This window comes from Talpa europaea (assembly GCF_964194135.1).
Source record: "Talpa europaea genome assembly, chromosome: 1".
NCBI lineage: Eukaryota > Metazoa > Chordata > Mammalia > Eulipotyphla > Talpidae > Talpa > Talpa europaea.
The window spans coordinates 136,296,457-136,321,446 of record NC_140073.1 but is presented as its reverse complement, the minus strand read 5'-3'; the positions used below and the strand labels follow the sequence as shown (position 1 = coordinate 136,321,446).

Sequence of the window (24,990 nt, the reverse complement as noted above, 5' to 3'; positions counted from 1 at the left end):
TCCTACCTTCCCATTCAAAAATAGCAAACATAACAAAGAGTTGGTAAGGAACTCAAACTTAGTCTCAATTCTTCCTAAGTGGTTTCTCTCAGTTGTGCCTTTTCAAAATATTTTTGTATCCTAGCTTGAAAATTCACATTCCATTTAGCTAGGGGTTTTCCATGTTACATAAACCATTTCCTATCTCTAAATCTTAAGAGGCATTCAGGGCAAGCTCTGCTGCCCTTGCTGAGCTGGAGAACAGCTCGCTGATGGGAAAAAGCACTTGATCAGAGTCATTTGGAGATTTTGAGAACAAATTGTAATTAAACTTAAGATCTCCTGATACCTCCCCCATTAGCTTATAGTGCTTATTTTAACAGGACCGAGAAGTATTACAGTTAAGTTGATTTTATTAAAATGACTTTTGCCATGATTTTTCACAATAGAAATGAGAACAAATACTGGTAGGAAACATTATACCAAAGGATTAAGTGGTAATTCTACTATGCTAAGATTATGAGTGATATACATATTCCTCTCTCAATCTTTATTCTCCAAATTTTCAGTAATGTGATAACATTACTTTTATTATTTTGTAAGTTTTAACCATTATTTAGCTCATATATTCTACTTAGGAACGCATGTACTAGAAATTAACCTTTTTAATGTTTCAGAATTATAAATGTTACTGTTTTGTCCTGCCATAGATAACCTTCAGTGTGGTTTAATGTAGTAGGGGAGGCTATTTCATAAAAAAAAAAAATTTCCTCACATTGCTCTTTTATTCTATCTTCTTTCTGGATATTCTTTCACAAAAATGAAAAAGTACAAAGGACATATGTGCCTAGATAATCTCCTTTCTACCTTGTTCTCCTTCCCACAGTCAACCAAATTATTCTTTTCTTGGGTATCCTTTCAGGGACAGTTTACATTCACATGTTCTTTTAGATAAGAATGGCACAGGGAATATATAGTATACATTTTGCTCTTGGGGAACATTCTATTTAGATCATAAAACTCTTCCTTTTAACAGCCACTCCATATTCCTTATGAATTTTGCACATACACACACACAACACACAATTTATGTAACCAGTTTTTTTTTTTTTGATACATTGTCTTTTCCAATCATTTGGTGTTATACTATGTGATTCCAAGAGTGTCTTTATACATCCTTTTAAGTTCTTCCATTCATGAGTGAGACTATCTGTAGATAACTTCCTAGATGTAGGGGTATGTATATATCTGTGAGTTTCGTGGATATTTCCAAATCGCCTTCAGTGTAGTTGTGTGCTGGATTTTTACCCCATAGTGGATTCAGCAGCCTTTCTCTTAGTACAAGAATGCCAGCTGTCACTTGTGGTGTCGCTGTGTCGCCTCTAGCGGTCTTTCCCCTTTTCTAGTTTATTAACATAATTTATTATGTTGTAAACTTAGAAACAAGTTCTTTTAGTTGTATTTAGAGTGTGGGGTTCAAAGTCACAGCCAGAACATTGTAAAATTTCATTCACTTGTGCCACAAGTGCTTATTGAACTCCTCGCTTACCCTTCTTTATGTTGGGGATGTGAATTTCTCATGAGGGAGAGAGACAGTAAGCAAATACACAAATAAGTGACTTCTAGATAAATGAAGCATTACTGTACTTTACTTTTAGAGTTAAAACCAAATGGGAATCCCCACACGCCAGCACATTAGTCATTCTCCATTTGTATCCCACTTGCTTTCTATTTGACTGGAGAGGAGGGGAGACAGTGGGATCACTTCTTTCAAAGAGTAATGAGCAGATAGTTTATGATAAACTATTTAAAAATAAAAAGAACTGTGAATATAAACAATGCCTAAAAAGCACAGAGCCAGAGATCTGAGTTTTGGCTCTAGTTCTGCCACAAAATGACCTCTCATGATTAATTTATTGATTGATAGATATAAATCTATATATCTGTCAATCAATATATATATATCTATTAATAAATTAGTCATGAGAGGTCATTTTGTGGAGATCTGAGTTTTGGCTCTAGTTCTGCCACAAAATGACCTCTCATGATTAATTTATTGATAGATACATATATATTTATGTATAATAGATATGTGTATGTAGGTGTCGCTCAGAAAGGAGGTTCCATAGGAGGACTGTAACTAGGCCAATTTTGTAACTGGTGAAGGGCCTCTCCAGAAGAGTGCAGCCCCGGTAGGCAAGAGGATGGTTCAACTTGGAGAAAGATGCCCTTTGAGCCCATTGGTGAGGGGAGCCCAGGCTGGATTTCATTTTCCACTGCATATCCCCAGACAGCCAGCACATCAAACAGCTTCTCTGTCTGTAGTAAAATAGGTTTAGGAAGTGGCTGGGCTAAGTAGGTTTTCTTTAGTTCATACAAGATGTTCACACATTTCCCTTTAAATGACCCAGAGAAGGATGAGATGTGTGACATATTCCTTATTGGACCTCAGAATATTTTTCTTGTAGGATTAATATTCCCAACAAGTTGAGAAAACCTGAACTAGATTATCTAGTTATTCTGAGATTTTGTTCTTATTTGTTTTATTCTAATACATTTTTCTCCAGTAACAAAACTAAAGTCCTTACCACCACCACCGCATCATCTCCAAATTGCTGTCTATGGTTAAACATTCCCTTTGCCCTACTGCTTTATTACCCAGGGCTATTTTTGTGGGGGAACATACCAGTACACCATTCCAGAACTCTCTCGCAGACTTACGTAAACCTGGAACATTTGAGAACTTTGTTTTTAAGAGATAACTGCTACTGGTATAACAAAAGATGTATTATGTTCGTATCGAATGACAAGTGTACGTGTGTATAGAGCAGATTTGGTCATTATTAGTGTGTAACTAATTATAACCTGATTTTGAGATTTTCTCCAACTCCTAAGTGTGAGATGGAGAGACCTATTTCTGCCGGGACCTCCTCCTCCTCATTTGTATTGAACCATGTAGAGTACAGAGCTGTAAAGAGAGAACCAATTCACAAGCTGCAACAAAACCTCAGAGACAGTGTAGTTCTTATAGCTTAAAGTTTTCTGTTTATAAATTTTAAAAACCTGGAAAATTATATTAATATGAATAGAAGCATGGAAGAGAATGCCAACCACACACATTTTTCTTTTTAAAGAAAATATTGATTGGGCTCATCCATCTGTACTTGTGAGCTAAGTTTTATATCAGAAACAGGGCTCAATTTATCATGTTTTTCTTAATTTTACTGGCAAGAATTGTAGGACAGTAACTCTTAGCTTTTAAGTGAAATATATTCATTTTTCTATATAATCTGTATATTTATATTGTCAAGAAACTCTCACAGAAACTGTAACACAGGTTATTGCTGACTTTTTTCCCTAATATAGTAACATTTTCTTTCATAAAACAAACTTTCAAATTGCAGTTTTGGGGTGTGAAAGTAAAATCCCCATACTTGTATGGAAGGTCATATAGAACTTAGGAATCAGTGGGGAGAGAGTACTCTTATTTTGCAAAATTAGCATTTCATGCCACATTGAGTTCCTCCCCAAATTCCATTGCCTGGTGTAAGTGGTCGATTTTCAAAAAAACAAGCATTAGCTCAGCATGTCAGGGATTTGTTCAAATACTGAGGTAGCCACTGTCACAGTATGTTTTGTGTTTGTAACGCTGGTTAATAAGTTCTATGAAATGGAACCTTAGATGTTACTGAAACTAGCTGTTTTGTTTTTAGCAATTTCAGTTTAGGATTGCTGTTAGTAGTGGGGTCCCATTTGTCTCACTGCTTTTACTGTCTCTCTAAAAGATGTTTTTTCCCCTTTCGGGCTTAAGTACCACCTGAAGAGAGAATCCTTTTAAGGCCTGGGAGCTTGGCCAGTGCCCTTTGTCCTTCTGTTCACCTACTAAAAGGTAGCATTGTTAACCTAATTCAGCAGGGCCTGACTCAGTATAAACACTGCTCAGTAGAGCCAGAAGACTAATTGAATTGTACTATACATCATTTTTCAGCAACAGTTTCAAGTGGATTGTGCTTCATTACCCAGAATACCATTCGCAGTTTCCTCACTTAAGAAATGTAATATTTAACCATGATAAAATATTTTGTAAGTCCAATTCTGTCTTTCCCCACAGAATACAAGCCACCTAAGGACAGGGCCAAGCCTGTTTTATTCTCCACTGAATGCTTATTGCTGGCTACAGTGTCTGTCATGCCTGAGTGGAACCTCACAGGGAGGCATAATTTAGCCCTTTAGAGTGTTATTTCCAAGCTGGTTAAATCGTCAAAGTCTATGGCTAACTCTAGGTGGATTCACATTAAGTATATAACTTCACTAACTCCATAGGACCCTAGTGGATCCCATGATATAACAGCTACCTCAAAAATGAAACATGAACTTTTGTATGCATTTTACAAGAAAATGCTGAATTTCATAAACATGTATAAGAAATTTTTAATCAACCTATAATTGCCATACATTTAATTAGCACATGTATACATATTGATGTGTTCTCATGGTTGTGTGCTTAACTATACTCTCTCCCACCAAGTGAATTTCTGTTTAGATTTTCAGCCAGTATTATGTGCTTTGCCATGCCTTCCCTAACCCCCTGACCCCCAGGATGGTTGCTTCCTCCCCCTTTAACTACTAGTGAATCTCATCCATACTTCTTTTGTAGATAGTTTATGTGCAACATGTATCTTTTGCTTTAGATATTTGTCTCATGCTAAATGAATCCCTTGAGGGTAGAGACTATCTTCATTGATAGTCAATAAGTGGTTTTCAGTTTTCTTTTTAATAAGCTGTTTTGTTTTTGTTGAATTCCTGAACTTATTCCCAGTGCTAGAGAGATTTTGGTGGGAGAGGTTTTGCTTTCCATAAATAGAAACTGAGCCAACTCTCACTAGCCAATCCACATCTCAGTATCAGTAAAGATTCCAAAAAATTACCCTCATGTATTATTTAAGCTATTCCCTGTATATCTTGGATGCATTGTTTCCAATGCACTATTTCTTTTCACAACCATGGCATTTTAAGATCTACTTTCATGGTCTTGTCATTTACAACCCTAAGTGAACATAGAGTTAGATGGACTTGTTGATGAGAGTTGGCTCAAGCTCAAAGTTGTTTTGATAAGAGCTACTCCTTTCTGCCCAAAGTGTGTATTTGACCCTGTTTTTTCTGCGGTCAGATTATTCAAGATATCCTGTATTCCTTTAGAACTTTGTAATATGTAGATATCTTACCTTTTATTTAAGTGGCTATTTATCAAAAAAAATGTTACAGAATATACAAACAAATGCACATATACATGTAGTGTTTAAAATCAGGGAATTGATTTTAAATCAAACAATATTAAGTGCTGTAAGGAAATCTTAACTATTTTTCTACTTCATTTATACAAGAAGCTGCATAGTTAGCAGAGAATACCTGGCTGTCTTTCATCCAGATTCCCCCACCTGAGATTACAGCATAGGTAATAACTATATCGTACAAAATAACAAATGGTAAGTTGACAATTGGTATACCTGATCTGAAAAGTTCTGTGTCATTTTACCTCTCTTGCAGATTTATATAATCACCACCATAATCAAGAAACAGAATTAATGACTTCCATTCAGTGCTCAGAATACTTTTACCTGTTGAAGCTCTAAAAGAGAAGGCCGAATCTATATTTGAATTAATCAGTTTTCTCATTTGACTGTGTTCAGAAAATACTACTTTGATACTTAAGCTATGGTTCCTAGTTTGTGGGAGGCTGGCTAATTCACCAGAACTGATTGAGGAAGTTTATTTTGCAGGTGTCTAAGCAGGCCAAAGAGTTTCTGGAGTACGTGTACGAAGAGCCCCTGATTGACATCCAGCAGGAGAACCCCATGCTGTACCTCCATGCGGAGCCGCTGGCCGCGGTGGTGCGGCTGCGGCAGCGGCTGAAGTCGCTTCGGGCCTATTTGTTCAGCTGCCGGGCAGCAGTGGCTGAGGATCTGCGCCGCAGGTAAGAGTCATAATGTCAGTGGGCTCCAGTTTGTTTTTCTTTCCTGCCCTGGGAGCGTGGTTAGATGGTCTACGAGGGCTTTTCCAAGGCCGGCTGTCTCGAATTCTGTGGCTCTCCCTCTGGGCTCATCTTTGACTTTTTCCACCAAGGTCCTGTATCTGGCTAAGCCAAACAAAATGAAAATAATATCTCGGTGTAAGAGAAGGTTTTTAACCGTGGGTTGAGTTCCCACAACAGTGAGGACTTCTCTCACAGGTTTTCCTGAGATGGCATCATAGCAGTGCCCTCACTGATCACTCATGCAGTGTTTATACTTTTTCCTGAATTCAATTCCTGTTTGTCATTTTAAAAAATTAAATATTTCAAAGATGCTTATAGTTTTAAAACATTTCCAATGGGAAATAAGTAGGTAGAAAATCTTACTCTCCATACAGAAACAAACTTGATAAATGATGCAGGTGGTAGAATTGGAATTAAAAAGCACTAGGCCCAGGATTCTGCCTTTTGTTACCCTTGGTGCAGCCTTTTCCATAGCTTAGCCATCGCGACGTTCATAGAACAGGCAAATCCTCAAAATAACAGCAAGGTTATAGTGTGCCTCCTCTTTTTACAGTTCAGCTGGCGTTTGAATTCTCACTCTCGATATATACAAACTAGCTTTATACTTGAAATAATTATTGGTGGTGTTCATACGTCCCTAAAAACACCTTTCAGTTTTCTTCTTCTGACAGAAATGACCAAAAACAGTCATTCGTCATGGTTTGGGGAGGAAAGCCTAAATGGGTAAGAATCTTCTGGCAAATACTAATACTTTGCTATTTGAGATCTAGGTTTAGACCCAAAGAAAAGGACATAACCCCCAGGCATCTGAAGATATTTTAAAAAGAAATAAATGTAGTTAGTGTAGGATACATAATATCTAGACAAGCTCTCATAAAATGAAAAGGCATCTGTCACAAAACAAAATACTCCTTAGCAGTGGTCATCCCATCACCCAGCTATTTTTCAGGAAGCACTAGAAAGTGCTTAGGATTTATTCTTATATAAATCCGAAGCACTAGAAAGTGCTTCGGATTTATTCTTATATAAATCCTAGGCAAATCTCAATTTTGAAAGATGAGGGCTTTCCCTGGCAGCCAACAGCATTGTTTCAAACTCATTTACCAGCTATACTAAGTATAAGATTCTAATGTTCAAAGTACATTTGTTATTTTCAGTACCTTCTGGCTTTGCTCAGTTTGTTTTTCCTGAGCCTGTATTTTTAGATGATATTAAAATCTACACATAGGAATCATCTTAGATACTTTCCTCAAATGATGTTTTGCTTTGGTTAAATATGCCAAATCAGGTCACATATTTAGAAATTAAATAGGAGTTCATCTCTTCATATGGATGGCTAAGAATACCTACGCTGTTCCAGCAGTCTCGTGGTTTACCACCGTGTACTTGGCCTTATGGCTAGACCACCAGGAAAGGAATGGAAGTTCTACAAAGAGCACTCCCAAGGCTATGAGACCAAACACACTAGTCTTTTTTTCCTTTCCCGGACTTGTTCATGATCACTATGTAGTTCTGTGGCTGGCACGAAGTAGGTGAGGTGCTGAGTCAGCATAGAAGGAGGGGGTTGGGGGAGGGATCTCTAGTGGACAGTTACCTCTTGCAGCGTCACTTGGGACCACTGAAGGAGTCATCTTCTCTTTTCCTGCTTCCCTTTGTCACTTAGCACAATATCTGACCCATCGCAACCCTGGAAAACAGTTGTTGAATGAACAAATGGAATCCATCAAAAAAGATTTATTGCTTCTGTTTTTGGGGTAACTCCAGAAATCTGTCTTTCACTTCCAGTGCACCACTGCTGGACTTTCAGGACTATTGCATTTGCATATAACTGGTTTCTGTTCCTTCCAATCCAATCTTATACATCAGGCAAATTATTCCAAGTATGGAATTCAATATTTGCCCAGATCTAGTCCAGTATATTGTGCTACTGTCTCAAATATCTTACATCTCAATCACAACCAGTTCTTACCTCAGTGCATTCAGTTATGGAGTTAAATGGGTTTTTACAACTGGGGTGCTTACACATAGTAAGCACTCAGTAATTGTTTCTTAATCCTAGATGCTGTCTCTGGCTTTAAAAATCTTTAAAGGATCACCCTTGAATTAATCCCTTATTTCAGCTACTATATCAGGAGAAATGTGGAGTTGGCTAGCCCAGGGCCTGCAGTTCCTGTATCTACAATATAAACATACCCATGTAGTTGTTGATAAAAATGAGTGAAGCAGGAAGCTCCTTAGGAGCAAAGAATGAGATGGTGGTTCCTACAGAATCCTAGAGGAGGCATGTTGATTTTTAAGGGTTTTGTTGTTGTTGTTTTGGGGTTTCTATATTTACATATGCTATTAATGTTCAGGATTGCCATTTCTCTCCAGCCTGGCACAGGGGAAGTGTACCACTTACAAGATATTTTTTTTGGAGGGGGAGGAGGTCTGATTTTCTCAAGTTATTTAAAATCTTTTACATCAAAATAGGATTGTTTAATCACATTTTGTGAAATATGTCCAACAGACATTCTGGATTGTCTGTACTTCTTGCAGTTAAGCCATGCTTAATATCAACTCTGCCTTCTTCAGTGTCTAAAAAAATAACCATTGCCTAGCTCATATGCTAAAATTCCTATCACCAAAGCTACCTCTTACCTGTCTCACTTGTATATGGAATTTTTTAAAGACAAAATTCGCAAAACAGTACATTTAGAGGATAAGCTTATCCAAAAGCAATATTTAAGGTTTCCCTTGTTTCACCTGGGAATACATCATCTGAAGTGGAGCAGTTTAAACAGTGAGAAGAACCTGCTAGACACAGCTAATCTTACATATCCTTAATAGAAATTAAAAGAGGGAGGAGTTGATGGGCAATGTGCAAACAAAAAAGAGCTAGGGAATCCAGTTCTTATCTAGTCATAAAAGGCATTCTCTACCCGCCTGGTTTTACCTCAGTGTAAGAGTAACCATTAATCTCCAGAAAGTAGGCCCAACATGCTGAAGACCTGTCATCGCCATATAAACAGAATAAAGCAAACTGTTAATATTGCTGTCGTGAGAAAACTGAAAACAGACTGATTAATCGTATTGGCGCTCGACCGCCAGGGAGCCAGCTTTGGTTGTCGCCTTATTAGGGAAGTCACAGTTTGCTTTTAGGCCTTTCATTATAATGACCCTCCGGTTTTCATCCTCACTGTTTTTGTTATTGTTGTTAAATGAACGCCTTGTTCTTGAACCCATACCTCAAATCTTGACTGGCAAGGATGATTAGTTTAGAAAAAGTCAGTGTCTTCCATGAAGCCTAAAATGTTTACAGTGCTGACAATTCACTGTTTCTGAGGACTCCCAGATGGTGACCCTGCTGGATTAGATTCAGGCCTAGCTAACTTTTCACAAGAAGAATTATTTACAATGTCCACCTGTGAAGATACATGCAGAACTCTAGAAAATCTTGGCATTCACAGTACTGTCAGGACATCTCCAGATCAGCAGCCTCTAGTGAAGTCTTTGGAAGGACACTCAATTGCTGGAGGGGCCCCAGCCCGACATCTCCCACTAAACACTGGAACAGCAGGATGTGTGTAAGTCAGAAGTTACAGTTGGGCACCTAAGGACCAAATCTGGCCCTCAGGCATGTTCTATTAGGCCTTTCAGAGATGGCTCCCACCAGGATTTAAAGTTGTGAAAGGGTTGCCAACATTTAAATAATCCAGGGTTTTCTCACATACATAAAATGAAGCTCTGTCCCATTTCTCTTGGAAAATAAGAAGCTCTGATTACACAGGGCTTTCCTCATCCCTGGATAGCAGCAGTCAGCTTTAAGTATCAGACTTCTCCATGTTACCATAGTTTCTGCTATTCCTGTTGTCTCCCCAAATCGCTACCATTTGGTATTAAAACATGGTTGCCATGTTTTTCTTATCCTCAGTCTACTTTATTCATGGTGGTGCCTGGACCCATATAAGGTAATTATGTCAGTTAAAAATTTTGTCAATTAAAAACTACTTTCCCATAGCATTTGTTATTTACAACAGCCTTCTTAGGTAAGTGGGACAGGTCATATTTAGAAGAACTGACTACAGTGCTGTGTGACTTGTCTGGTAATAGAGCTGGTTAGTAGCAGAGTCCATGCTCAGACCCGGTGTCCTGAGGATGGTGGCACTAGAGGTGTCTAGACTTTTAAGAGGAACTCTAGCTCTCCTGCAGCCTTGTTTGAGGTCATCTAGGAGAGAGTAGAGGCAGGTGGAACAGAGCGCTGTGCCTGAGGGGGAAGGTGGGGTTGCACAGACAGTCTGTGCTCCCTGCCCACTCAGCCAGCCCTGGAGAGCAAGGCATGACAACTGGCTCAGCACTAAAAACAGCTCCTTCCTTAGGCTGGCCTTTGCCAAATGAGTAAAGTACTGTTCACAGACCTGCCAATTTAAAGCAAAAATGTAGCGATATGTAGAGAGTTGTCTTTAACCAAAACAAAAAAATTAGCCATCTATCTATCACCATTATTTCACAAAGGAACACTAAAAAAGGAATAGGCAGACAACCTCATAATCAAACTATTTTTAAACATCAAATAGACTTACAATGAATTAAAAAAAAACAGATGAATTTTTCTCTATTTTTTCTCATTTCTTCTTGGACTCTGAAAACATCACTAGATACCCACCAGCTGTTTGGATTTGCTTTTCAGAAATCCAGATTAGGAGGGATTGGGGTCAAAATAAGGGGGTTGTAATTGTATGGGGAATATAAAAATAAATTTAAATTAAAAAAAATTTTATTAAAAAAAAAAAAAGAAATCCAGATTAAGTCATATTTTCTCTTCTGAGTGCTGGAGTGAAATCATCCAGTCCAGAAAAGACATTCTAGAAATTAATGTGGGTGTCTGAGTGTTTCCCATTCTCTATCATTAGGATGTTATTTGGGGTGCCTGATGATTCCAGTGTTTCTATTATGATATAATTTGAAACTCATTTTTCTCCCAGCACTAGTTGAGCCAATAGCAATAGTATATCTGTTCTCCCAGGAGCTTAAACAGATTTGTGTCAGTTCTTGGGCAACATTTGGTCCTACTTGTTTGTAAAGTTTAATCCTTAGCTTAACCATTCAGAAACAATTTGACAGCTTGACTTGGGCATCTCAGAGAATACTAGAAGTGATTTATCTTCTAAACCATCTTTTCCTAACTTTGTTTCCTAACTTTTCCACATTTTGTTTGAAGTTATAATTATGCTCAATAATAGTTCTGACTGAATGATTAGGAATTTGTCATTAAAATTGCCATTTTTAGGCCAACAGGCATATGAAAAAATGTTCAACATACCTTATAATCAGGGAAATGCAAATTAAAACCACATTGAGATACCACCTCACACCAGTAAGAATGGCACATATCAAAAAAACAAGCAACAACAAATGTTGGTCAGGATGTAGTGAAAAAGGAACTCTCCTACATTGCTGGTGGGAGTGCAAACTGGTCCAACCACTGTGAAAGGCTGCCTGGAGGTTCCTCAGTCTACTAAAAATGGAGCTACCATACAACCTGACAATTCCATTCTTAGGGATCTATCCAAAGGACACAAGAATACCTGGCACCCTATGTTTATTGCAGCACTATTTACAATAGGTAAAACCCGGAAACAACCCAAATGCCCAAAAAATAGATGACTGAATCAAGAAGATGTGGTACATATACACAATGGAATATTACTCAGCAATCAAAAAAGATAAACTCATGCCATTTGCAGCAATGTGGATGGAGCTAGAAGGAATTATGCTCAGTGAAATAAGCCAGAAGGAAAAAGAAAAATATCGGATGGTTTCACTTATAGCACAAATATAGGGGAACCAAATAAGACATCAGTGTCAAAAAATAACAGTACAAAACACAACAAAGCAAAAACGGATTATTATAAATCAGACATACTGCATGGGAAGGAGAGGGACCAGAGGGAGGAGCAGGGAATGGAGGTGATGGTGCACAGGTGCATTGGTAAAGGAAACTATGGGGCCTATACCTGAGGGGGTGGGGGGGAAGCAACATTGTTTAAAAATGAACAATGATGTAAAAAAAAAAATTTGAAAAGAAATAATAGCTGAAAAAAAAGATTGCCATTTTTATTAACATTATTTATCTTAGTACCCGAAAAATTATGAAAGTGTGTGTGTATCCTGTTAGATTTTCATGCTTCCTGTTCTGTAAGGAAAATTTAGCAGCTTGCTCAGCTCAGCTTATACTTGCCTCATAAATGTCACCTCATTTACCTAGATTTCCTTCCCACTCCTTCCCTCGTTACCTCAGGGAGAGCTGTCTTTGTAGAAAATTCACTGGAGGAAAGGATAAGCCCAAAGGTTCAAGTGTCCTTTGGATGTCTGCTAACATCTCAAACTCAACATAGCCCACTTCTGAGCTCCAAAATCCCTGATCCCACGCCTATTGCAAACTGTTCCTCCTGCAGACTTCCCCATCTGGCTCAATGGCACTTCCAACCATCCCATTGAGGCCAAACACCTTCCTCTCACATTTCACATCCAATCCATCAGCAAATTCTGTCAGCTTCACCTCCAAAATATAGCCACTCATCACCACTTGCACTGCTGCCACCATGTCTAAATCACCGTCATCTTTCCCTGGATTATTGCAGTAACTGGGCCTCCTTCAGTCTGTTAAGATTGAAGCTAGTGTGGATGCGTAGATGAAACAATGTCATTGCTTATCCAAACTATCAAGTAGCTTCACCTCTCACTCCAAGGAAAAACCAAGGCCCTATACTGCCTCATCCCTCATTACCTCTCTGCCCTCATCTACCACTACTTTTTGAAACCCAGGTTCACTGTTCCAGTCACACCAAGCAGACTCCTATGTGAGCTTCAATTATTTTATCTTCCCCCAGATAACAGCATAGTCTGTTTCCTTACTTCCCTTAGGTCTTTCTGCAAGCATTCTTGACCGCTACTTAAAATGGCAACCAGTGTCTCCCTCCCTCCTCTCTCCCTCCCCACACACACTTCCTGTCTTCTTTCTCTGCTTATTACCATATTGCATGGCATGCTGTCTCTCTCCCAGGCCACCAGGTGTGGATATGGAGGTTGTGCAGCCTATGCAGTGTCCCAGCTCTTCCCACTGGGTGTAAGCTGTGAAGGAGTGTGGCTTTTTATCTCTTTTACTCACTGCTATGGCCCCAGGACCTGCAAATGCACCTGACAGGTAGTGAGGGCTAGTAAATATCTGTTGAGCAAATTAAATGAAGTACTGTTACCAAGATTCTACCCACTTCATTTAGTCAAACCTTTTTTCTTAATCCAAGACAAACAATCCTGTTTCTCATAGAAAAAAGGAAGCCACCCATTATCCTACCACTTTGGTCTATGTTCTTCCGGACTTTTTCCTTTGCAGGTTGTTGTCCCCATGAAAATGGTTTCATATTGTACATTCTACTTATAACCCTATCATTTACATGTAGTATATTATGAACATTTTTATGCCAGTAAATATTTGTGTAAAACATCATGAATCACTGAACAAATATGATGTTTTTGGGTGTGAGCACATCTTCATACTATTGATGTTGGAAGAACAAAAGATTGCATTAGCTATTAATGAGCTGAGAGAGAATATTGAATAGTAACACCTTCTCTTGTCTGACCACACCCCCAAAAATTCTGACATTAGGTAGAGGGGCAATCTGTTATAGAGAAGATTGCATGCTGTTGTGAATCAAATATACTTAATCGAGAAAGCTAACATATTAAGAGTGTCTCTTAGGCAGCCTAGTTCTTAAAACACAGATCTACACATACTGGACTTGCTGAGTATCTCAACATAAGGACTATCTCCACAGTAAACAAAATCTGATCTAAATGTGCAGTTAATTATTAGCTGACAAAGTCAGGTTAATATTTGAATTTTAGAAGAATAAACCCATTTTAGTAATCATATTATCACTAAATTAGTCTCATTAAAGACCAGTACTTATTAGCACTTCAAGTGTATAGGTAACACTTCTTTAAGCTCAGTACATGAATACACCTCTTTATGTTCTCTGCAAGATTTAACATTAGCCAGACTTTATGGCTAATTTTCAGTTAGCTAATTAAAAGTGTCATTAGCTGCATTTGGGGCTTTAGTCTCATCAGATGAGCTGTAAGACTATCAGGACTCAGAAACAACTAAAACACAGGATGTCATTTTGATAGTTTTTGAAAGCAACTGTTCTTGTTCTACTTCAAGAATTCCTTTTCCCTTGGATGACTTCTAGAACTATGGTTTTCAAGTCATCTAATCTCCTATTCTAATAGCTCTTTCCCCTTCATTTTTCTCCAGAGATCTCATTCAGCAGATTTTAAAAATATATTTAAAAGGGAGCTATTGACTTGTCTGCAAAAGACATTGTCATCCAAAACTCAGCAGATTGGTAAACTTTGAAAAAAAAAAAAACAACTCTGAGTAGTTATATATTAATCTTAGTATAATAGACACAAGCTTTTTTGTCTACTGAGAAATCCTTCAGAAACTTAGTGATTTTTATCTTATTCTGAGATTAAAATATACATAAATTATCTAAAATCATTTTCTAAGAGACAACAAAAAATAAGTCATTGCAAGAAAAGTATTATATTCTTTGAACTGTTAAAAAAAAATGCTGTAAGGATTTGAGCAAGGATCTATAATAACTGTGATATGATCTGTCACTTTTATAATCAGACCCCAGAATAATCACAACCAAAATTACTTCCCAAGTATTTCTACTCCAGGCTCTTTGTTGCTAAGAAACTTAAGCACATTTTTCAAATGAGTAGGTAAATGAAACCCTTATTTCCCATATCTACCAAGATATAATATCCAACACAATCTTGCCACTTTTTCAGCCAATGAGATTAGCAAAATGAGCTATCTAGAGAAATGGTTGAAACTGTTTCTTCCACATGGGTTGCTATCGAAATACCTGCCTTTGATTTAAAATTGTTTTTCCATTAGCAGGGAGCATGGCTGGACATTTGGGTGCTGTCCACATCCAGTAATGTAACTATTTCAAGAAGAGTTTGCAACTCATATCAAGAAAACCAAATTGTATTTCCCTAGGGGTAGTTCTTAGTGCTTTTTGTTGATTTTTGTGTGGGTGTGTGTGCCCTCCAAAGGGAAGACACCACTACTCTTGATACTCAGCACAAATTACCTAACCCAGAGCCCATATTCCTGGAAAACACAGTAATACTGCATAAATAGTTTTCAAATTGTTACTTCTGTGCCTCTCTCCATAGTCTTCCTTTAGACTCATGATTTAGAATCGAAATTGGAGGTTTTCTTTTGGTGTTCTGGTGGGGGAGAGGCAGGGTGTCTGTCTTTAAAAGTCTTTTCTATGTGTTAAGATATTTCCATTACAAACCTTTTTTCCCCCCCTATTTTAATCATTGGGTTTTTAAATGCCAGTTGTGCAATTCTGAGAACTGAGCTTCAGGAAATGGTGAGGTTATTAAATCTATCAAAATCCTGCAAAGGGTCTGTCTACATCAGAGTCTACTTTGTCCCTTTTTCTCCCATGAGCATCAGCTCTAGGTGGTAGCTGAGCTGAAGTCTCAGAAATTAGTCATTTTAAATGAGTCTTGGTTTCTTTAACTTAGTGTCCTGGTGCAAAATAGAATGAGAACCCCCTGCTTTTTTTTTATTATTAAGAGACTACTGCTCTTGATTTCATAAGCAATTATCTCTGCATTTTTAACCCCAAGTACCAGCTGCATAATATAAGGCCTCTGAATCATAACCTTTTTTTTTATTTCATCCTTTCTCACCTTTCTCATTAGAGCGATCTATAAATGAAGCCTAAGTTACCTTCTCAGTATGTCAGGCAACTCAAAAAATGATAAAATGGAAAATATGGCACTGAAACCATTCTGCTCTTTGGTCCTCATGATCCTTCAGCAGGTTTCTTCATTGTTCTTTGGAGTCAGAACCTGGTGGTGCTGCCTGCCAGGGCTGTGGTTTCCTTTGATGGTGAAGGGAGTGTGGAGTTGACCCTCCTTATCACATCTGTCCTTTGGCTCTAATGTCAGGACCTAACAGATGAACTTGCATTGGCATAAGCAGGGCTGCCCTTGCTATTGGCCTGCTGGAGAAATGCTGTCTGACCTGATGATTAATAGGTCTGCTGGGCAGCAAGGTCACAGAATGTGCAGAAAATCCTAAACACAGCAGTCTCATCAGAAAACAAAAGGCAACAACCTCATGCAGTAAAGCTCTTATTTAATATACCAAAGGATTCCTAAGTCAAATAACGTTCAGTGACTGTGTAGCATTCAGATCCTCATAGGAAGTTCTGAAGGGACACTGGAGAAATTAACTTTTCATATGAAATTTTAGCCGGAACATGAAGCAGTTCAGTTAAAATACAGAAAGGGTGTGCATGTACGCATGGACAAAAACATGTATATTTGAAAGAGCTTTTAGCCAGGTCCACATCCCATTTCTTCTGGGTTTTTCCAAGGCCAGGCTCTGTCATTTATCCCTACTTTTTGGTCTATAGCTTCTGCACTAGCTTCTTCATTTTAGGATATAAATATACCCGGGTTTCACCTATCTTTAAGAAAAGAATCCTTTCTTAGTCCTATATCCATCTTTAGCAATGGCCCAATTTTTCTCCTTTACTTTAAAGTTAGCTTCTTAAAAGAATTTTCCACAGTTTTTCACCTCCCTGCAGTCTGGCTTCCCTTTTCCTTCCCGGAAACCACTCTGTCTAGGGTCACTAATGAATTCTGGTTTGCCAAATCCCCAGGAACATTTCTGGCCTCCTGTGAGTCTTCCTGATTCTATTTGGCCTTTCCTCTGTGTCTGAGGCTTTGGCCCTCTTCTATTCCCTCTTGAAATTCTCTCCTTCCTTGGCTTCCTAGCTCTGACTCTTCTGGGTTTTTTTTTTTTTGTCCTCGCAAGTCCTCAAACTCTTCCCAGCCCTCTTCCCACATCCACACCTTAAATAGCGCTGCTTTGCCAGAGTCCTGACTTTTCTCTTTCCCTGGTTTGTGTTGTCCTGAGCGCCTGCGCATTCTCATGGCTTCACCTAACACTCGTAGGCTGGGGACACACACATTGTCTAGCTGCGCTTAGGACTCCACCCAGACATTCCGCAGAGAGTTCCGTGCTTCTGCCCCAACAACTTTCTCCGAAAGAGACGCCTCTTCCTTATTCTTGTGTCAGCAAATGGTAACGCCATTTATCTACTGGACTTGCCGGAAAATGGAATAACTAAAGGTTTCTCCCTGATCTGCACTCCCTGTTAGTCATCATGGCCTGTGGATTCTGCTCCAGGAATTTATCTTGTAGTTGGCCATTCTCTCCAACCCCAGGGTATCCTAAATGCTGTTCAGGCCCCCAGTATTTCTCACTTAGTTTATCAAAAAAGGATCCATCATTTCAGTTTCTTCTCCCATCCAATCCACTGTCAATAATCTTTCAAAGTCACAAATCTCACAATGCCATTCTCTTGCATTCCTGGGGCACCCTTCTTTTGGGAGTAGACTTTCAGCAAGGCGTTCAAGACCTCTCATGTTTGGCCACATTCTAACTTTCTAAGCTCATGCTCTGCAGCTTCCCCCTCCTAACATGTACCCACATACAGAGAACCCACAGAGCCAGTTCTCTGAAAGCTCAATGCTTGCTCTGACCGCCATGCTTTTACCCACACAGCCCCCCTTCTGCCCATCCTCCTGCTCTCTGACCCCCAGTTCTCTGGTGCCTTTCCTGGCCAGGTGCCCTGCAGGCATTCCCTCACGCCTGCCTACACATCTCAGAACTCTCACTGGGAACTGGCACTGTTTGCTTACTTGTAGGGTTACCCCACTATCTGCATGTTCATTGAAATTAAAAAATTGTCATCTCCAAATCTCCAGGATCTAGCACAGTGCCTGTCAGTATTTATTTATATGCTGATGTCAGGTTTTGTTGCAGGTTTTGATTGTAGGTTCTTACCATAGTAACAATTCAGACTCTCAGACTCATAAGATTGGACTTCATTACATTAAATCCATGGGAGATATTATGATCACAGTCACTTGTCTGACCCCAAAATGCAAATAATCATTCTTTATTAAATATCATTAAGAGAAAAATAATGTTGATCTGTCTTAAGGGAATACCAAGCTTTGCCTTCCAGACATGAATGGCTCCCCCAGTAGTCGCTGAAGTGACTTCAGATTCATCCTCTGCATCCCCAGCAGAGTCCTGTCCCCTTCTACTCAGATCTGCCTAAGGCAGCTTAATGCTACCTGCACATACACCTAGGGCATGCAGTTGGGCCTGCAGTTTCTCAGCCTCCCCTCCTGCTACGGAGTTTAAGGGGAACTTGCCCCTGGGATTCCCTGCTTGTTCCATTCATTTCCAAAAATGCCCCTTTCAGGGGAGCCAACTCACAGGACTTAATAAGCCACAGCAGGGAAAAGCCTGGTGTCATCCAGTTGGGAAGTTGCCAGCGCATCTCTGGGCTTGGTTTTCATGTCATTATTTACCCTGCACACCCAGTCTGTGTACACCCTAGCTACAGACTATTCAAAGAATGTCTTGCCAATTCACTTTACCTTGAAGACACAGGCAGTGGGAAAGAGGAACAGATTGACAGCAGAAGTAAGCCACAAGTTATCTGGCCCTCCCTTCAAAACCCTATCCTCTAAGCTGAAAAATGTGTCCCTATGGCTAAATCACTGCCCAAAAAATCTTTTTCTTTTATTTACATTAAAGTGTCACTATAAGAGACACATTTTAATACCTAGCTGTCTTCCTTCTTGGGAAGTTTATTCCCTATTTGACTTCCATGGTGTCATGCTAGAATTTCTGTCCTCCCAAGAGAAGAAAAACGGATTGGTGTTATCTGTTTTAAAAGTCTGTATTTTTATGACCATCACTAAATCTCTTGGACACAACATTTTCCCCAGACACAATAAGCTCGGGACCTTTATCTTTTCTGCATACATTGCATTTTCCAGTTCTTTGTGTCTGTTTTGACTGACCTCATGTAAATTATCGCATTAGACACTGAGGAGTGATAGAGAGGAGCCAGCAGATAAGGGACTGCTGGAGGGGGTTAGGATCTCTTCTGCAGGCAAAGAGAAAATACATGAAATATTTACGCATGTAGAAACGTTAAATACATCACTTACTTGCACTGTACAATCTGTTGAAGGAGAATTAGAGATAACCATACCCGAGAGTTGGTTAGTTACTGTGTGAAGGATAGTGAACAGAATTTGGAAGGACTCAGCCCATTAAGAAAAAACTAGATGTTCTCCCTTTTTTGCTCATCAGCTTGTTCATGACATTTCCATCTCCAGCACCCTACACAACTCACTGCTTATTTTTGACACTGTATACGTGTTTGTTGACTGGATTGCTGACTGGCTATGGTTACCTAATAGGGGTACAGCCGTATGATTTGGCTTACAGGTTTGTAAATAACTCATATATCCTGTATGTGTTCAGGCATAAGTTTTAGGATTTTTGAGCAGAAAAAACTTTAAGTAGCAAAACATTATAGATGGGCTACCCTGCATTTGTCCTTGTTATAATTCATGGTAGTCACCTGCTTCTTTCTCCCACTGACCTATGTTTGCAGAAACCAGTGCAGAGGCAAGCTTATCTTGAAATGATTTCTAGCCCACTTATTTGGTTCCCTGTCTGTTTCTCAATCCTGCTATCACACTGCTTTCAGTTTACTTTATTTAAAGGATTTTCATTATTAAGCAATTACTTTATTAAGCAAAAGATTATTCCCCCATTCGATCACACTCAGACATCCTCTGTCCCAGTATGAGTGCTACCCTCATAGCTCCACTGAAAAAATTGCCATTAAGTTTCCTTCACTGCATGTTTGGGTCACAAGTCTTCTGGTAAATGTTTAAACATTTTTTAAAAACCTATAATCTATACATTGGTATTCTGGGTTGGATCCTTTAATTGTTTCACTCATGTCCTTTTTCTGTTAATGAAATTGGAATAAAGTCTATAATGTATATAGTAGCTCACATCTTAGTTTTGATCAAAGCCTCTTGGTTATGTAGGATGCTAACCTTGGGGAAGCCAAGTTAAGGTGCTAATATTTCACAAATAAGGAAATGTTAGAAATTCAACTATATGCAAATATCCTAGTTGTTTTTAAAACAATTTTCCAAGTGTGAGAAAAACTGCAGACCACCAAAGTATCCTTTACATAGTTCTAGACATAAGGTAGCAAAGGAAAAAACAGCAACCCCTGTGCACAATCTACTTCCTGTTGAGTTTCCTCCTAGTTCCCTTCCTTCCATTCCCAAAGCCCCTCTGTACTGATGTCAAAGTGCCCCTGACTATCCCACATCTTTCAGTCCCACCTTTCCAAAGACCATGGTCACAAGTCCTTTATAATCACACGTTAAAGCTAAGATTTTTACCATGTTCCCTAACAGCCCGTCCTGTGTTGACCAGTGACATCACTGTCTTTCTCCCAAGCAACATACTTCAGATTCCTTTCTCCTCTTCCTCACATTTTAAATACTGGCAGATACAAGACACCTTTTGGAAGAATCAACAGCTCACCCCTTTCACTATCCCCTTAGAATAGACCTTCAAATACCTTGTCAGGACTATCACCGCCTGCAGTGTCTCCACCTTCCCTGTCTTCAGAAAGTGGGCATGACAATGTCCCTTTCCTGCTTAAAAAAAGTCCTCACTGGGGCCTCCCTGGTGGCGCAGCGGTTGAGCGCTGGGTTGCGAAGCTGCCCGCAGCCTCTGCAGCGCCGGTTCGATTCCCGGCTGCTCCCCGGCCACCAGAGGAGGGTCCCACATGGCGCGCAGACCTCTCCTGCCGCCCGCTGCTCCCCTCAGCAGTGTACTTCAGTCCTTCTGCCTGCTCTGCTCCCCGCTCTGGCTCTGGTGAATTCTCTCGCCCTCCCGCGCTTCTGACTGTACCCAGTGCTTGTATAAACAAACGAACAAACAAATAAAAAAAAAAAAAAAAGTCCTCACTGGCCATAGCACTGTCTTTTATGGTTGTCTCGAGTGGCAAGGGAAACAAAAGCAAAAATAAGTAAATGAGACTACAATAAACTAAAAAGTTTCTACAGTGAAAGAAACCATCAAAAGGAAAAGCAGCTTATGGAAGAAGGTATTTACAAATCCTATCTGACACGTGGTTGATATCCAATATATATGAAGAACTCAAACAAATCAACAAAAAACCTGATTAAAAATGGGCAAAGAATTTGAAGACTTTTTTTAAGGTTTGTGTGTATTTTTAATCAGCTGAAAACATTTAATGTAAACCAAACACTGCTCCGCCTCCACCTTAGCTGTGAGTTCTTGCTTCCACATATGATGAGCTCCCCTTGTTTTCTGTTCTTTCAACGGATGTTTTCAACACGTTTCATTAGACCTGGTCTTGGGGGGTGGGGAGGGGGTGGACGGGGGGAAGGAGGGAATTAGACAGACGAGGGAGGGGGGGGAGTGGACAGACATGGGGAAGGGGGCGACACACAGGAAGAGCGAACATGACTGAATTACACCATTGGGGAGCAGTGGTCAAGAGGAGAGGCCCCCTGCACCTTACGTGGGTTGGCTCCCTGGGCCGGGTATCGAACTCAGGCAGCAGCGGTAGCACCATGGCACTGAGCCTTAACCCGCTAGGGCGCTGGGGAGGCCCTTCTCACTTTCTGGATTTAAGGCTACTAGTACTTCTCCGGAGGGAGCATCTGCTTTGGCAATGGTGCGCTGATGTAAGCGCTTAAACTCGGCGTCAGCAGGTGTAGCCCATGTCCTGAGAGGGGTAAACCACGCGGTCTGGCATCTGCTCATTGGGAGCCTGCACTACAAGTGGGCCTCAAGTTTACAGTCAGCGTGGCCCGCTAAGCGCTGCCAGCAGGTGCTAACGTGCACGGCGGCTCCCGCCTGGGGGTGCAGACTCGCGTGCGTAGCCAGGAACGGCCGGGCAGGGCCCGGAGGCGAGCGTGGACGCCTGCTCTGGCGTCGTCCGTCCGGGGCATGGCTTTCTCATGCTTGACCTCTAGGCTGTGGAGACGGTGAACTCTGCCGAGCACCTTCTGAGAGTTCACACCTGACCTGTAGTTCCTGGGTCCGTACCTCACTGCTGTTCTGACGTAGATTTAAAGATACAATGTGATGGTTCTCTTTTTCCCCAAAAACACTTTTTGGTTGGTTTGGTCTGGCGCCCGCCCCGGCGGCCTCGCGGGGTCGGCGGGCAGGGCCTCCGCGGGGCGCGGGCTGGACCGGACGGCCCCGGGCCCTGCCACAGGCCCCCTGAATAGACATTTTCAAGAAGATATACAGATGGCCAACAGGGACATAAAAAGATATTTCTCATCACTTATTAGGGAAATGAAAACAAAACCATGAGATATCACCTCCTGCTTGTAAAAACTAAAACAAAAGAAACAAGTGCTGGCAAGGATGTAGACAAGGGCCTCCCCAGTGGCGCAGTGGGTTGAGCGCCGCACTGTGAAGCTGTCTGCAGCCTCTGCAGCGCGGGTTTGATTCCCAGCCAGCCAGGGAGAAACCCACATGGCATGGCAGACCTCTCCTGCCTCACCCACTGCTCCCCTCAGCAGTGTCTTTGGTCCGTCTGCCAGTTCTGTTCCCTGCTCTGTCTGTGGTGAATTCTCTCACCCTCCCATGCCTCTGACTGTACCCCAGTTCTTGTATAAATCTTTGGGGAAAAAAAGGATGTAGACAAAAGGGAACCCTTGTAAATTAGTGGGGCTATCAGCAGGTACAGCCACGATGGAAAACAGTATAGGAGGTTCCTTTAAAAGTAAGACTAGAAATTCAATGGGATCCAGCTTTTCTACTTCTGTGTATTTATTTGAAGAACACAGGACACTTATCTGAAAAGGTGGATACACCCCTATGTTTGTTGCAGTGTTATTTTCAATAGCCAAGATTTGGAAACATCTAAAATACTCATTGACAGATGGATCATTGACAATGGATAAAGTAGATGTAGTATATATATGTGCAATGGAATACAGCTTAGCTATTAAAAAAAAATGAATCTTGCTGTTTGCAATTACATGGATGGGCCTTGAAGGTACTATGCTAAGTGAAATAAGTCACATGAATAAAGGTAAATACCTTATGATTTCAATAAAACAATGAGCAAACAAATGCTTCGACTCTTGAGGACAAAATGGTGGTGACCAAAAAGGAAGGAGGGAGGGTGGCGGTGCAAAGTTACACAAAAGGGGTCAGCTGTATGCTGGAGGATGGAACTGGGCTTGTGGTGGCCATCGTATGTAGTATATATATATATTGATGTATTAGAACACTGTATCCCTGAGATCTATATATTATAAGCCAATTTTTGCAGCTTTTATTTTTATTATTTTAATTTTATATATATTTTTACATCATTTTTCATTTTTGCAAAATGTATGCATTTTCATCTTGGTTATAGTCCCCATACAATTTCCCCCCCCCCTTGTTTTGATCCTACTCTCTAGCCCCCCCCCCCCCCCCGGCCCCTGTAGTGTCTCTGGTTAATAGTTGCTTGTTGTTATAAGCCAATTTTACTTCAGTCTTTTTAAAGGTATCAATGGCTGCTGGCCTAAATAGTAATAAACATCTAACTGATGAGAGACATTTTATAGTTACATTACATGGCTTACTCAACCCCCTTCAGGAGAGCAGAATACCCACCTCTGAAGTCAGAAAGACCTGGCCTTGAATCCCAGCTTTGTGACCATGGACCAATTCATCTTTACCTCTAAGCCTCAGCTTCCTCTTAAGTTTGTACTTACCATGCAGGACTGCTACAAGAATTAAATGAAACAGTATAAATCAAGTACCAATCCCAAAGTAGGCTCCTCTCACTGGTGCTTAACCCTGTAGGGCAACCTGAGGGATAGGTCACTTGCTATGTTTATGTGTCACTAAAACTCATTCGTTATATATCTCATGGTCCTTCACAGAACTCTGTTATGCCTTCCACAATGAGACCTCTCTGTAAGGAAGTTTAACCCCACAGGGAAGAACCGAGCAATTTCCCTATACCCTGCCCAGCTGGACAGGGCCATACTCTTCCTGCACTATCACAGCCCTAAAGCAATAGAGTTGAAGGGAACCCAGCTCGGGAACTGTGTTCCTTTTCTCAGATTATCCTCTTTTTGTCCCTCATCTTTTTCTGTTCTCATTCTTATGGGTGAAACAGGACTTGTCAGCAGAGCTCTCCAGTGCCCACGGCACTTTCCAGGAGACCCAGACTAAAATAGACCTGTGCCAGTCCTCCATGGGGCAAGGACTTTATCCACCTGGTTCAATGCCCTTTCTTCACTGACCTAGTTTATTGGCTGACACATAGTTGTCCTTATTCAGTATTGGATAGAAACCTGATTCAGGATGATTTATTCTCTGGGATTTGTCAGGTAATTCATATTTAATTGAAAGACTGAAAAATGCATTTAGAGTTGGACTAGATATCAGACCAGTGGTTCTAAACCTTAACTGCTGTAATCACCAGGATAGTTTTTGTTTTAACAGTGACTTCTGGGTTATACCCCAGCTGATGCCCTGTGTTTTCTAAAAGCTTCTCCACGTGATTCTAGTACAGCCCAGGTTAGGATCCACCATGTTAAACCATTCCAAAATATGTACCTCATGGTTAACTATACAACATGGAGACTAAAAATGATGAGCTATCAGTTTAGGTATCATCCTCTCACTTGATTTTATGCTTTAACTCAGATACAGGGACTCTCTTACTCATAATTATCTTTCTGCTGTCTGACACAGTATTTGGCATGTTAATGTAACTAATTGGTTTCTTCAGGACACAAGACAGTGTCATAGTAGCATATAAGTCAGACAGAATGCCATTATGAGTTTTGCATGTATGTGTGTTGTTTTCTAACCATCTACACCTTGTACCTGTCTGCTTGTACATACACTGTTTTTTCTCTGTTCCTTCACTGTCATATATTCAGGTACAGTCAAATGACAGTAGCCAAAGATACTAGACTTTCAGGGAATCACAATT

The 24,990-nt window shown here is 40.3% G+C and overlaps 1 protein-coding gene across 1 annotated transcript in view; it reads left to right on the top strand.

Moving 5' to 3' along the window:
* PLEKHM3 (pleckstrin homology domain containing M3) overlaps window positions 1–24,990 on the top strand; it is a gene marked incomplete at both ends in the record, with an annotated part of 158,793 nt that overhangs the window by 60,392 nt on the left and 73,411 nt on the right. Inside the window, one exon of the mRNA XM_084249105.1 lies at window positions 5,760–5,953. Coding sequence (XP_084105231.1) covers window positions 5,760–5,953 — 194 coding nt within the window. The remainder of the gene's footprint in view (window positions 1–5,759; window positions 5,954–24,990) is intronic.